This window comes from Mesoplodon densirostris, chromosome 9, assembly GCF_025265405.1.
Source record: "Mesoplodon densirostris isolate mMesDen1 chromosome 9, mMesDen1 primary haplotype, whole genome shotgun sequence".
In the NCBI taxonomy this organism is placed as follows: Eukaryota; Metazoa; Chordata; class Mammalia; order Artiodactyla; family Ziphiidae; genus Mesoplodon; species Mesoplodon densirostris.
The window spans coordinates 81,765,801-81,781,668 of record NC_082669.1 but is presented as its reverse complement, the minus strand read 5'-3'; the positions used below and the strand labels follow the sequence as shown (position 1 = coordinate 81,781,668).

Sequence of the window (15,868 nt, the reverse complement as noted above, 5' to 3'; positions counted from 1 at the left end):
GAAGTCATTCATAGAGAGGTCCCCACACTTTTATAAGTATTACCTCCAGGAGCTCAATCACAGTTCATCTTACGGTGAAGTACACAGAAATACCCTCTGGTGCATCCAGCAGGAAGATGTGGTAAACCACAATTTCATAATATTACAGAACATTCTGTTTTTCTTAACAAGGCCTCCTTCAAGAGAAACTATTTTACCAGAACCTAACCTACTGGGTTTTTTATTAGAATCTAACTGATCGAAGAAAGGAGAATACTCAACTCCAGCCCACACAAGTGTACTGTTGCACCTAAGGGGGAGAAAAATCTGACCACTTGTGAAGTTCACTGCTCAAGGGCACAGTCTCAATAAAAGACTGAGACTTAATTACAGAACAATAGAACACTTCCCTTTCCCCCAGACGTTACACCACTAAAGGCCTAATTATCAGTTTCTTTTATCCAGTATGTCATGCCCACCTTTCAACAAAAAAATCACAAGGTAGGGAATTCCCTGGCAGTCCAGTGGTTAAGACTTCACCTTCCAATGCAGAGGGTACAGGTTCGATCCCTGGTGAGGGAGCTAAGAGCCCATACGCCTCGTGGCCAAAAAACGAAAACGTAAAACAGAAGCAATATTGTAACAAATTCAATAAAGACTTTAAAAATGGTCCACATCAAAAAAAAAATCTTTAAAAAAAAATTACAAGGTACACTAAAAGGCAAAAAACACAGTATGAAGAGATTGAGCAAGCTTCAGAACCAGAGTCAGATATGCCAGAAATGTTGGGATTATCAGTCTAGGAATTTAAAACAACTATGAATAATATGCTAAGAGCTCTAATGGAAAAAGTAGAAAACATGCAAGAACAGATAGTGTAAGCAGAGAGAATGAAATTTTAATAAAATTAAAAAAGAAATGCAAGAGATAAAAGACAACAACACTTTAACAGAAATGAAGAATGGCTATGATGGGCACAGCAGACTGAACATGGCTAAGGAAAAAAAACCTGTAAGCTTGAGGCTGTGACAACAGAAACCTCCAAACCAAAAAGCAAAGAGAAGAAGACTAAAAAAAAAAAAAAAAAAAAAACCCAGAATATCCAAGAACTGTGGGACAATTACAAAAGGTACAATATACCACTAATGGAAATACCAGAAGGAAAAGAAATAGAGAAAGGAACAAAAATATTTGAAAAAATAATGACTCAGAACTTCCCCAAATTAATGTCAAAAACTAAACCACAGGTCCAGGAAGTTCATAGAACACCAAGCAGGATAAATGCCAAAAAACTACACATAGGCATATCATATTCAAACTACAGAAAATCAGAGATAAAGAAAAAATCTTGAAAGAAGCCAGAGGGAAAAAAACCACCTTACTTATAGAGGAACAAAGAAAAGAACTAAATTCAACTATTCTTCAGAAAACATTCAAGCAAAAAAAGAATGGAGTGAAATATTTAAAGTGTTGAGAGAAAAGAACCACCAAGCAAGAATTCTGTACCTTGTGAAATTATCCTTCAAAAGATAAGGGAGAAATAAAGACTTTCTCAAACAAAAATTAAGGGAATTTGATGCCAGTAGATCAGCTTTGCAATAAATGTTTTAAAAAGTTCCTCAGGAAAATTATTTAAGTCAGAAATTCTGATCTACATAAAGAAAGGAAGAGCATCAGAGAATGAATAAGTGAAGGTAAAATTTTTTATTTTATTTTTCTTATTCTTAGTTGATCTGACAGGTAGTAGTGTGTTCAAAATAATAATAGCAACAATGTATTCAATTATGTATGTTTATATATATGCCTCTGTATAAGTGAAATGAATGGCAGCAACAATACAAGGGACAAAGAGGGAGGAAGTGGGAATACAGTTGACCCTTGAACAACACAGGTTTGAACTGTGCAAGTCCACTTACACGCAGATTATTTTCAATAGTAAACACTACAGTGCTACAATATCCAGAGTTGGTTGAATTAGATGATGCAGAACTGCGGATAAAGAGGGACCATGTGTACAGAGCAACCTCGGACAAACAGAGAAGATATTTTCAACTGTGCAGAGGGTGGGCACCCCCTACCTCTACCCTGTTCAGGGGTCAACTGTATTTTGTTATAATAACATACTTCCATGACCTGTGAGGCACTATAGTGTTTTTTAAAGGTGACCTGGATTAGTTGAAAACATATATTGCAAATTTTAGGGCAACTACAAAAAATTTTAATCTCTCTCACCTATTTCTCTCATCCTCCCAGTGCCCACCCCTCTGGCAACCACTTGTTCTCTGTATCTATGACTCTCTGTTTTGTTATATTTGTTCATTTTTTTTGTTTTTAGAGTTCATGTATAAGTGAAGCCTGATGGAATTTGTCTTTCCCTAATTTCACTTTAAAGAAATAAACCCACTTTAAATGTAAAGGCATATATAAATAGATTAAAAGTACAGAAAAAGATATACCATGTTAATACTAATTAAAGAAAGTTGTAGTAACTAATTTTACACAGAGTAGATATCAGAGCAAGAGAAATTATGAGATAAGGGGTACCATATAATGATAAAGGGGCCAATACTCCAGGAAGACATAATAATTTTTAACGTGTATATGACTAACAACAGTGTGTCAAAATAACATGAGGCAAAAACTGACAGAATTGCAAAGAGAAATAGATGAATCCACTATTAAGTTTGAGACTTCAATATTCCTCTATCAAAAATGGACAGACACAGAAGTTAGAAAATCAGTAAGGATATAGTTGAACTCTACACAATCATCAGTCAATTGGCTATAATTAACACCTATAGACTACTTCATCCAACAACAGCAAAATAACATTCTTCTCAAGCTCACAGGGAACATTCACCAAGATAAATCACATTATGGGTCATAAAACACAATTTAACGAATTCAAGAGAATGCAACTCATACAATGTATGCTCTCAGACCATGATGGAATTAAACCAGAAATCAATAACAGAAAGACAGCTGGAAAATCCCCAAATACTTGGACATTAAACAACACATAGGTTAAAAAAGAAATCTCAAGGGAAAAAAAGATTTTGAATAAATGAAAATAAAAAAGAAATTTATAAGATTTTGTGGTATGCAGCAAAAGCAGTACAGAGGGAAATTTATAATATTAAATGCTATAGAAAAGAAGAAATATCTAATATAGAAATATCTAACATATCTCATACAAAATAAATATATATTTGTAGTATAATATAAATATCTTGTATAGAAAAGAATATGTAATACAAAAAAGAAGAAATATCTAAAATCAATAATCTAAGCTTCCATCTTAGGAAACCAGAAAAAGAAGAGTAAATTAAATCCAAATTAGGCAGAAGAAAAATAAATAAATAACAATTACAGTAGAATCAACCAATTGAAAACAGGAAATTGGTAGGGAAAATCAATGAAACTAAAAACTGGTTCTCTGAAAAGATCATTAAATTTTATAAGTTTCTAGCCAGGCTAACTAAGAAAATAAGAGCGATGACGCAAATTACTAACATCAAAAATGAAAGAATATTTACCTTATTTAGCATAAGGAATGTGGTTAATGTTGTAATAACTTTGTATGGGGATGAATGGTTACTAGACTTATTGTGGTGACCATTTCATAATGTATGCAGATGTCAAATCACTACGTAGTACACCTGAACCTTACATAATATTGTATATCAACTATATTTCAATTAAAATTTTTTTTTAAAGAAATGAAAGAGGGAAAGTCACTACATCTCTTAATACATATTATTAATAGTAAAGAAATACTATGAACAACTCTATGCCCACTAGTTTGATAACTTAGATGAAATGAACAAATTCCTTAAAAGATACAATCTGCCAAACTCATAAGAAGAAATAGACAATCTGAATAGGCATATACTTTTTAAAGAAATTGAATTGATAATTAATAACCTTCTAAATCAGAAAGCACCAATCCCAGATAGATTCACTGGTGAATTCTACAAATCACCTAAAGTAGAAATTCTACCAATTTTCTACAATCTCATTCAGAAGATAGAAGCAAAAGGGATACATCCTAAATCATTCTATGAGACCAGCATTGCCATAATACCAAAACTAAAGACATTACAGATCAACATTTCTCATGAAGATAGATGCAAAATGCTTTAAAAAATTAACAAATGAAATCCAACAATGTATAAAGAGAATTATACACCATGATCAAGTGGGATATATCCCAGATATGCAGGGTTGGTTCAACATTTGAAAATCAATTAATACAATCCATCATATCAATGGGCAAGAAAAATAATACGGCCATATCAACAGATGCAGAAAAAGCCTTTGACAAAATCCACCACCAATGCCTGATAAAAACTCTTAGCAAAGTAGGAATAGAGGGGAAGGTCATCAAATTGATAAAGAACCTCTGCAAAAACCCTACAGCTATTATTACTGAATGATGAAAAACATGAAGCTTTCCCACTAAGATCAACATCAAGGCAAGAATGCCCCCTCTTACAACTGCTTTCAGCATCCTAATCTTAGCTAATGCAACAAGACAAGAAAAGGAAATAAAAGGCATACAGATTGAGAAGAACAAAATAAAACTGTTTTTGTTCACAGATGATGTTATCATCTATGTAGAGAGTACAAAAGAATTAATACTAAAACTCCTGGAACTAATAAGTGACTATAGGAAGATTGCAGGATACAAGGTTAATATACAGAAGTCAACTGCTTTCCTACATACCAGCAATGAACAAGTGGAATTTTAAATTAAAAACAAAATACAATTTACATTAGCACTCCCCAAAATGAAATACTTAGGTATAAATCTAAGAAAATATACACAAGATCAGGATGAGAAAAACTACAAAAGTGATGAATTAAATCAAAGAAAAATTAAACAAGTGGAGAGATATTCCATGTTCATGGATAGGAAGACTCAATATTGTCAAGATGTTGGTTCTTCTCAACTTGATCTATAGATTCAGTGCAATCCCAGTCAAAATGCCAGCAAGTTATTTTGTGTATATGGCAAACTGATTCTAAAGTTTACATGGAGATGCAAAAGAACAGTCAGCACATTACTGAAGGAGAAGAACAAAATCAGAGGACTGACACTACTCAACTTCAATGATTTTGGAAGTTGACTTAAAATATTAAGGCAGCCTAATAAGAACACCTTCAGTTTTCCAGCTTTTTGCTCAATGATTCTCTTTAACTCCACTTCTCTTTAACTCCACTTATCTCCTTTCCTCCTGTGTCAAGAAACAAAACAAAACAAACAAAAAAACCCCCAACTACTCCTACAGAACAAAGGCAAATCCCTCTATATACCCATCCTCCTAGACAGATGTTCTTGCTTTCTCTCTCCCACCACCAACATTGGTGTTCTATATAACCCCTCAATTTAGGAATCACCCATTCCCTAAGCCTTTACAGTTGGAATTCTACCCTTGCTCTTCTACATCACTCTACACCTAACGACTCTCTTAAATATGGGTTCTCACAAGTAGATGGGCATGTATCAGCACCACATGGAAGGTGTGATAAAACACAGACCACTGTCCCCACCCCTTGGGCAGTAGGGCTCAGTGAGGCTCAAAAATATGCATTTCTTGCAAATTTTCAAGTGACGCAGATGATGCTGGTGCAGGAACCACACTTTGAGAACCACTGCTCTCAAAGACCATGTGGTAGCAAAATCAATTAGGATTTTCTGAGTTATCACCTCCCTTTATTGCTTTGGCTCTCAAGATCCATAATCTGCAGCAACTTGCACCAATCTTGGATCCAATTACATCCTTTATGCATCATCCAGTCATCGAATGACTGAACCAGTCATTGTTTTCCACATATGCTCCATGCCTCATGTTTTTCCCTCTGCCTACAGCACCCTTCTTCACCCACCTTAATTATTCAAATCACAGTTTAAGTCTTGAATCCTCATTCTAAATGCCACTTCCTGTGGAAAACCTTCCCTGAATAGCCCAACTCCCAGCCAAATGCTAATAACTGCTTCCTCTTCTGAATTACCTTAGCATTTTATCTATATATCTCTTATTCAAGGGTATAATTTTTGGGGGGAGGGAGAGGAGCTCTTTTCAAGAATAAAGATTTCAAAATTATAAACACAAAATTATGTACAGGGCCTTGAAAGGGGCTCAGGCAAGTGAAGTTCTTTGCAACCTCAGCCTTGTTAGCTTCAGAGTGATTCTGCTTTAGCTGTTACTGGATTTCACATTTCCCCTTTTAGATTGACATCTTCTGTGACAGATCTCTCTCTCTTTCTGTCTTCTTTCTTCTGCTCCTTCTTTTTCTTCTTTTAAGAGAAGCAGGTAAAATAGGACTTTGAGGTCAGACAGATCTGAGTTTGAGATCCCTGCTACTTCACTCACTTAACTGATTGTTATTTTCTTCCACTATGCGCAAAAAGGGTAATAACATCTACCTTTAGAGTTAAAATAAGATCAAATGTGATAGCAAATAAAGGTCTTTAAACAGTGCTTAGGACATGATGAGCACTCTATAAACATCTATAGCCTTATTTGAGTGATTTTCAATTCCCCCAAAGCACCTAGGGAGTGTCTTGCAAAGACACATCGCCTGCTTCCTGTATAAAGGTTCAGAGAAGATGCAATGCCTGAGCATATTGCTTTTTCCTCATTTTACAGCATCTGATTACTACTCTCGCATCAAGGAAACTACCTACAAAAACGAGGACTCTGAAACTCTGTCACTCTACTAGGACTTGTTTGTATTTAATTTAGTGGGCAAGTGAGCATTGGAAAAGCAAATGGATGGGAGAATGTCAGGAGGAGGGAAAGCAAATAATTTGCCAAATCTATTCCTCCTGTGGATCAACCTATCTGTTGCTGTTGTTATAACTTCACAGCACTTTTGGCATCCATCCTGGTGACCCTTAGCTGCCTATGGCATTCATTGATGTATAAAGCAAAAAAGAGTGATTAATTATGCTTTTCTCAATGGAAGGGAAGAATGAAGGCAAACCATTAATTTTACTTAGTTTCAAAGCATAACTTTAGACAAACTCATTCTAATATTAGGGGAAAATTCAGTCTAAAACCTAGTCTTTCCATTTATGCCCATTTATACTTTACTCTCAGAAAAAAAAATCTCATTCTTGATGAGCATAAATATAATAGAGAGCTAATTTTAGTAGTATGTGAATATATTTTTCCTAACTAGACTAAAAGGTAAGTCAAAATTTCCAGTGTGCAATTTCAAGCCACTTAGCATAAGATGTAGAAAATTTTTGCTCACTCTATACATTTTTCTTATCAGAACTTTGCCTAATACATCCAATTATCAAACATTCCTAAACCCATGGCAAAAGCAAGTGAAAACAGTCTGTTTCTGTGTTGATGACAGTGATGGTGGCCTAACAAACCTTACTGACCATTATCTCCCTAGTTAAAAAAAAAAATCTCTGTTTGAAATTAAACCACAGAGAGATGAAGTTTTACAATTCAGTTTTCAGGGAATTCGTTGGTGGCGCAGTGGTTAAGACTTTGCGCTCCCAATGCAGAGGGCCCGGGGTTCGATCCCTGGTCAGGGAACTAGATCCCAAATGCATGCCACAACTAAGGAGCTGGTGAGCTGCAACTAAGACTGGTGCAACCCAATAAATATTTTAAAAAATAAATAAAATAAAATAAAATTCAGTTTTCATAAGAAGTGGCCCTATTGTATTCTATCTCAATTTAAATGGAAAAGAAAGCAATCAAAACAATATAATACTCCTGCTAGATTTATAGAGTGGCCCAGAATAAGGAATCTGGAGAGAATATAAAATCACATTTACAGAGCATAAAATGTAGGGAGAATGATCATACCCTTCTCTAAGAATCAACTCCAGAATCCGTATATTTGAGTAACTTCTGTGAATTCCGCCCAGCGCTGGGATCCATAAAAAACACTTCAAAATAGTACAAGGTTATTTTTGTTTATTAAATAATAAAAAATTATTGCTTCATAAATAATTATAATTTAGTACATTATTGGGAAAAAATTTAACAATCCATACCTTGATGAAAACTCCAACTAAACAAGAAAATTGAATAAAGCTAAGAAAAAAAGCACCACTTGTTTGGAAGAGTGTCAATTACGTAAAATTTAAGAAAACTTTAGATGGAGTCAGCAACAAAATATTTCCCTCACCTGAAATGGAAGATAGTTTCAAGTTGCAAAATCTAAAACATGTTATAATTTTGGTTTATTTAACGGCTTCTTTAGTTGGTAAGGTAGCAATCAATTAGATATTCTGCAAGTAGAATCACATTTAAAATGGTCCCAGGGTTTCCCTGGTGGCACAGTGGTTGAGAATCTGCCTGCCAATGCAGTTTGATGCCTGGTCCAGGAAGATCCCACATGCCACAGAGCAACTAAGCCTGTGCACCACAACTACAGAACCTGTGCTCTAGAGCCCGTGAGCCACAACTATTGAGCCTGCATGCCGCAACCACTGAAGCCCACGCACCTAGAGCCCATGCTCCACAATGAGAAGCCACCGCAATGAGAAGACTGCGCACTGCAACGAAGAGTAGCCCCTGCTCACCGCAACTAGAGAAAGCATGTGCACAGCAACAAAGACCCAACTCAGCCAAAAATAAATAAATAAAATAAATTAATTTAAAAAAAAAGATCCCATTATATGCCCAGGAGTGGGATTGCTGGATCATATGGTAGCTCTATTTTTAGTTTTTTAAGGGACCTCCATACTGTTCTCTATAGTGGCTGCACCAATATACATTCCCACCAACAGTGTAGGAGGGTTTCTTTTCCTCCACACCCTCTCCAGCATTTATTATTTGTAGACTTTTTGATGATGGTCATTCTGACCAGTGTGAGGTGATATCTCACTGTAGTTCTGATTTGCATTTCTCTGATAATTAGTGATGTTGATCATCTTTTCATGTGTTTTTTGGCCATGTGTATGTCTTCTTTGGAGAAGTGTCTATTTAGATCTTCTACCCATTTTTTGATTGGGTTGTTTGTTTTTCAATATTGAGCTGCATGAGCTGTTTGTATAAGCAACCTAAATGTCCATCAACAGAGGAATGGATAAAGAAGATGTGGCATGCATATATATATATATATATATATATATATATATATATATATATATAAATAAAATGGAATATTACTCAGCCATAAAAAGGAACGAAATAATGTCATTTCCAGCAACATGGATGGACCCAGAGATTGTCATACAGAGTGAAGTAAGTCAGAAAGAGAAAGACAAATATCATATAATATTGCTTATATGTGGAACCTAGAAAAATGTTACAGATGAACTTACTTGCAAAGCAGAAATAGAATCACAGATGTAGAAAACAAACTCATGTTTACCAAGGGGGAAAGAGGTGGGTGGGATGAATTGGGGGATTAGGACTGACATATATACACTACTACGTATAAAACAGATAACTAATGAGCACCTACTGTATAGCACAGGGAGCGCTACTCAGTGCTCTGTGGTGACCTAAATAGGAATGGAATCTAAAAAAGAGTGCATATATGTATATATATAACTGATTCACTTTGATGTACAGCAGAAACTAACATAACATTGTAAAGTAACTATACTCCAATAAAAATTAATACAAAAATAAAATAAAATGGAATAAAATGGTTCCATTATATAGATTCAGGACTTTGCAAAGTATATTTCACATGAAACAATGACTTCATATAATAACTTGAAAATATTTGTGTTCAGTATTGGTCCTAGTCTACAATAACAGTGTTACAAATGGATTCTACTAACACATTGCTTTAGGCTACTGAGATTCACTTACTGAACACAGGTTTAACAAAGCAAGCAATGTTTAAATCTCACCCTCTGGCCAGGACTTATTGAGAAGGAAATGTTCTCTAATATGGCATTCCCACCATCTGTATACTTCGCTGTGAGGTCTTTCACAGTCATTCGGCCCCCTGAGGGCCAGATGTCATCTTTCTTCACATGTTGATTCTCGATAATCATAACTTTCGAGAGCTGGCCATACTTGGATGGTTTCAATGACTTGTTAGGTTTACCGTCTTCTGCTGGCATATCAATAAACTTAAAGACTCGGCTGACAGATCGCATCTGAAATAAAAATAATTTTTAATTTTTGTTTAAGAGCTGCAGACAATGTCATAATTAGTTTGGTGTTTCCTAAAAAATAACTTGGAAGATGTGATGCTAGCTAGTCGTCACTTGGTTATTTGTTAGGTTTTTCAATGAAGTAACAGGAAATAATTGGATGTAATTAAAAGCTTAACCAAGAGAATTAACTAGGATTTCTATAAATGCGCTCTGTATAAAACTGCTTATTTTTGTGATCAGTTAATTCTCAGTTATGCAAGCCACACATAAATAGCCAAACTCTACTCAAGGGAATAGATGATGTCAAGGGGAAAACTTTTTTCTACCATGAGTAGTACTACACAATGTTTTACAACTGTTATATTATAATAAAATGTTTTACACCTCTAAACCACTACATAAGAGTCTTGCCTTACTCTCACAGTACGTTAATAACTATCAACAATTCTATGTCAGCTGGGTGGTAAGTGGACTCTTGAGGCTAATTTTTTTTTTTTTTTTTTTTTTGCAGTACACGGGCCTCTCACTGTGTGGCCTCTCCCGTTGCGGAGCACAGGCTCCGGACGCACAGGCTCAGCGGCCATGGCTCACGGGCCCAGCCGCTCCGTGGCATGTGGGATCCTCCCGGACCGGGGCACGAACCCGTGTCCCCTGCATCGGCAGGCGGACTCCCAACCACTGCACCACCAGGGAAGCCCCAAGGCTTAGTAAATTTTGAAAAACTTCACAATAATCTTCAAACTTAAGTCACTGGCATATATCTGTAGTTAAATATTACATTTTTAATCTGAATTACTTAAAGATCAATTTCCATTGCTGAGCAAAATGTGACTGTGTATAAGGGCTGTATTTAAAATTCAACTATTTTTAAAATTAATTTATATTTTAAAATTTGTTTTAGTGAAGTATAGTTGATTTACAATGTGTTACTTTCTGGTGTACAGCAAAGTGATTCAGTTATGCATATGTATATAAATTCTTTTTCATGTTCTTTTCCCTTATGGCTTATCACAGGATATTGAATATAGTTCCCTTGCAAAAGTAGGACCTTGTTGTTTATCCATCCTATATATAATGGTTTGTATCTGCTAACCTCAAACTCCCAATCCATCCCACTCCCCCCAACTGCCTTGGCAACCACAAGTCCATTCTCTATATCTGTGAGTCTGTTTCTGTTTTGTAAATAAGTTCATTTGTGTCATATTTTAGATTCTACATATAAGTGATATCATATAGTATTTGTCTTTCTCCTTCTGACTTACTTCACTTAGTATGATAATCTCTAGTTGCATCCATGTTGCTGCAAATGGCATTATGAAATTCAACTATTTTTCAAAGGTGCTTAAATTCTTTAACAAGAACATATTTCTCTGAACAATTATAATTTATTGGAATTTGGAATGTGATTTTTAAAATAGCCTGGCATATAATAAGCATCCAATAAATATTTGAAAAAAAATTTTTTGGGGGGCTGAGATACCAGTTCCTCTTAAAAGAAGCACTGCCTTGCAACTGAACTCTGGTTCTCTCCTCAAGTAGATTTGAGGGATTTTAGAACATAGGAAGCCTATGCCTCATTTCTAAGGTGGAGCCAGGAATGAGGAGGGCCTTAGAGAAGCTTCCAGTACCCAGCATGGCACAGGAGCAACAGAGTGGACACAGAGGCTTGGCATGTCTAGACATAGGTAACTTGACATAGCTTCAGATTTTCTTGTATTTCCAGAATGGTGCTGAAGGGAAGCCAAAGAATCCCAATGCTTTGATCCCTTAGGGTCTTCCATTCCTCAGAGACATGGAAGCAGCTGAGAGAGAGAGAGCTCACCTAGGGAGAGCTCATAATCAGGACCAGAAGGACAAAGACCCAATATACCTGGACTGTACACCTCTAGGTCAGAGATAGTCTCGGAGACAGTAAGCACAACAAGGGACAACCTAGGGCCAGACGTCCCCTCCTTCAGTGTCTTGGTATCCTGTAAACTCCACTCACAATTTATTATAGATTCACTTCTAGGAAGATCTCTGTATTTGCTGAGGTTGTTTCTTCCACTCGGCAGAAGGAATGTTCAAATAGAAAATAAATTTGACTATAGCACAAGTAGTCATATTTCTCGTACATGTGATTTCACAGCCAAAGATTCATACCTGCAATCAGGGATGGATCCAGGTTTGGTGGAACCTGAAACTTAAGTAATTTAGGGGACTCTTCTTAAGAAAAAGAATATATATACAATGAAATCTTAGCCATAAAAAGGATGAAATACTGCCATTTGCAGCAACATTGATGGATCTAGAGAATATCATACTAGTGAAGCAAGTCAGACAGAGAAAGATAAATATTATATGATATCACTTATATGTGAAATCTAAAAAATAATACTAATGAATATCTACAAAACAGAAGCAGACTCACAGATACAGAAAACAAACTTATGGTTACTAAGGGGGAATAAATTAGTAGTATGGGATTAACAGATGCACACTACTATAAATAAAATAGATAAGCAACAAGGATTTACAGGGAACAATATTCAAAAAGAGAGAAGAAAGAAAAATAATTAAAATTCTGCATAGAAAATTAAGTATAGGGTCTTCAAAGGGTTCCATGCAAGTGAGAGAACGTGAAGCTTACATCTCATGGGCTTCAGTTAAATCCACTGTGGCTATTACAGTAAACTTATTCAAGCATTGTTTGTTGTATCTTCCCCATCTAGTGTTTACTATCATGCAGTCCCTTAATAAATCTTTGTTCATAATGAATTAATGCATTGTTCTACCTCATATGCAGAAAGCAGTTTCTGAGCAGGGAGAATGACAGTGCTGTGAGGACCTTAGCAGGAAATCCAGGCTGCAGTTGTAGCCTCGGCCTCTCAGCCTGAAAATATACATTGCTATTTGGATTAGAAGGAAGTTGTAACATACCAAACTATTTTTAGTCTCATATATTTGTCTTCATTGAGCTTTTTGAACTAACTTATTCCTGTCTCTAATTTGGAATGTCTAAACATTTTCAGGTGATAGGTAAAAACTGCTATGCCATTGTCCAGCTATGTAGATGGAGCTGGATGGAAATTCAGATTTGGCAATTTTCAGAGTTCTGTAGACGGAGTCGGGCAAACTCCTTAACCTTAAGCTGCTGCTTCTGTGCATAGAAAAGCGTTTCCCGAAGAGGAATGAGGGGGAGGCTCTGTCTAGCCCACTGACAGCAAAGTCTCAACGTAGCCGTTACCAGCTTAGGTGGGAGAATGTGTCTTAGATTTTAAGAAGTAAATGATGAAGCCAAAATGAGACTCAGGCACTGAAACATCAAACCTTTCCTCACATGAAGGGGAAAACTTGATATAATTTGCACAGACTTCTATAAATTTGGAGTTTAACTAAAATGAAGTGGGATGTTTGCTTGAGTAGCATCTGCTTTAAATTTTTGGCTTGATTATTTAAATTTTTTGTGCTCAAAAAATTCTCCTGAGTCAATCTTTAAAACTGAATCTCATTATCTTTATGATAGCATCTGTATCAGGGGTCCCCAACCTCCAGTCTGCGGACCTCTACAGGTCCGCGGCCCGTTAGGAACAGGGCCGCACAACGGCAGGTGAGTGGTGGGCCAGCGAGCAAAGCTCCATCTGCCACTCCCCATCGCTCGCGTTACCTCCTGAACCAACCCCCCAACCCCTCGTCCATGGAAAAATTGTCTTCCATGAAACCGGTCCCTGGTGCCAAAGAGCTTGGGGACCACTGGTCTAAATTACTAATCTAAGCATCAGGAGAACAGAGTCTTTTGGGAAAAGACAGCTCCACAGCCTCATCTCAACTTTATAACAGATATATTTAGTGAAAAAGAAAATGATTCCTGATTTTCCTTTCCACCTTTTGTTAACAAAGAGGGAAGAAAAGGCTTAAAGATCTATTCTAGGGCAAGTCAGGAAGCCAGACTCCTCTCCCTCACAAAATATTGCTCATTTTCCTTTCATCCTTTTGGTTATTTGGAAACCAGTACATCAAAATTGTGCATGAACACCTAAACTACGTGCTGTAATACCCCAAAAGCCATGATGATAGAAAATATGTTTCATAAGCCTGAGATCTGGCTGACAACACTGTAAAGAGTTTTCATAACTGGTTGTTATAGGAAGATTATAAGAAATAAATGTGAAGAGAATCATCTAGAAGAGTGACATGTGAAAAACCACACATTTTGCAAGAGAAATTTTCAAAATGTGAAGTACATGAAAGGGAGGATTAAAGTGTTTTAAATCATAGATTCTTCCTGGTAGGCCCAAACTAAATGCTTTTCAGAATCAACTAACTAGAGACCTGAGACCCAACACCACGTTAGAGTCATTGGCATAATCTTTAAGCCATGCATATAGACTTAAGGGATAATGGTTATCATGGAAACAGACTCTGCCCAAAACATATTCTTGAAATTCTTGTCTATCTTTATGCGCCTATTACTTATGCTCCTAGAGCACTTAAAAAGTCAATCAAAACTGTATTGTTATAAATTATTAACAGCATAAGTGAGTTACTTATAGTATACTATAAATTCTAACCCTTTGGAAGTTATTATAGCTTGCTATTTAACTTGTGGCAAATCACATGGCAAGTCAATGTCACTTTTTCTGACTGCAAGAAGTGAAAAAGAAAACACATTACAACTAATGACAAAAGACATATCCTAAATAACCGTAGAGGTATCAAATATGTTGTGCCTATTTCAATAATTAAGAGCTTCAATAATCAAGGTACTAAGTGCCAATAGGCAAAGGAAGACTCTCAAATTTACCTATCTGATAAGGTCTGATATCACTTATTGAATCTACTACTCAAACTTGAACTCTTTCTGGTGTTACTGTTTTTTAAAAGCACATGATAGGCCATCAGCAAGTGCTTGGTGAATGCAATTGGGTCTATGTGGTATCCATTAAACATATTTCAAAGGAAATCTCAAGAAGAGAAGATTTACTAAAAAACAAAATCCAGAAGAACAAATCAAAATATTTTCCCAAGGTTTTGATTTTCTCTAAGCATCTTAATTTTGAGATAGTGCAACTTCCCCAAGTTCTCTATCATTAAGCACCATCCTTTATATGTCTTTTACAGATTTATATGTGTCATTGGTTAATATACAGGGCAAAAATAATTTGCTGATGGTCTGTCAGTTCCAAAGTAAATTCTATCCCATAGACCAGAGGTCAGCAAAACTATGGCCCAATGGCCAGATCCAGCCACATCCATTTGTTTACATTAGCTTTGCCCTACAAAGGCTGAGTTGAATAATTGCTGTAGAGACCACATAGCTCACAAGGCTGAAAAAAGTACTATCTAACCCTTTATAGACAAAGTTTGCTGACTCCGTGCCATGACTCACAGAAAACTGGAGTGAAAATGAATCTTAGAGACCATCTAATCCAGTGATTCACAAGTCTAGATATACAAGAATCACCTGGAACACTTTTTAAAAGATAGACATCATGCCTGGTCACCTTGCCCCCAATGAAGAGAACTGCTCTAACTAATCTAAGAGGATCCTAAGTAATCTCTATCTTTATAAAGTTTCCACATGTGCTGTCAGGTTGAGAACCTCTGTTCTAATCCATTCCTTCTTGGTACAAATGAAAAATTCTAAACCCAGGAAGTTAAAGTGACAGGCACAAAGCTCAACAAATTTTCCAAACTTTTCCACTCTCTCGCAATCCCTTCAGGTTCTCATAAGCCTCTCCTACTAATTCAAGACCCAAGAACATCTTAATGGTGCTTTCTTTGTCTTTGTTGGTTCTGGTAACACACTGGTTCAGA

The 15,868-nt window shown here is 36.1% G+C and overlaps 1 protein-coding gene across 1 annotated transcript in view; it reads right to left on the bottom strand.

Moving 5' to 3' along the window:
* CFTR (CF transmembrane conductance regulator) overlaps positions 1–15,868 on the bottom strand; it is a 194,794-nt gene that overhangs the window by 29,031 nt on the left and 149,895 nt on the right. The window contains exon 22 of the mRNA XM_060107728.1: positions 9,821–10,072. Coding sequence (XP_059963711.1) covers positions 9,821–10,072 — 252 coding nt within the window. The remainder of the gene's footprint in view (positions 1–9,820; positions 10,073–15,868) is intronic.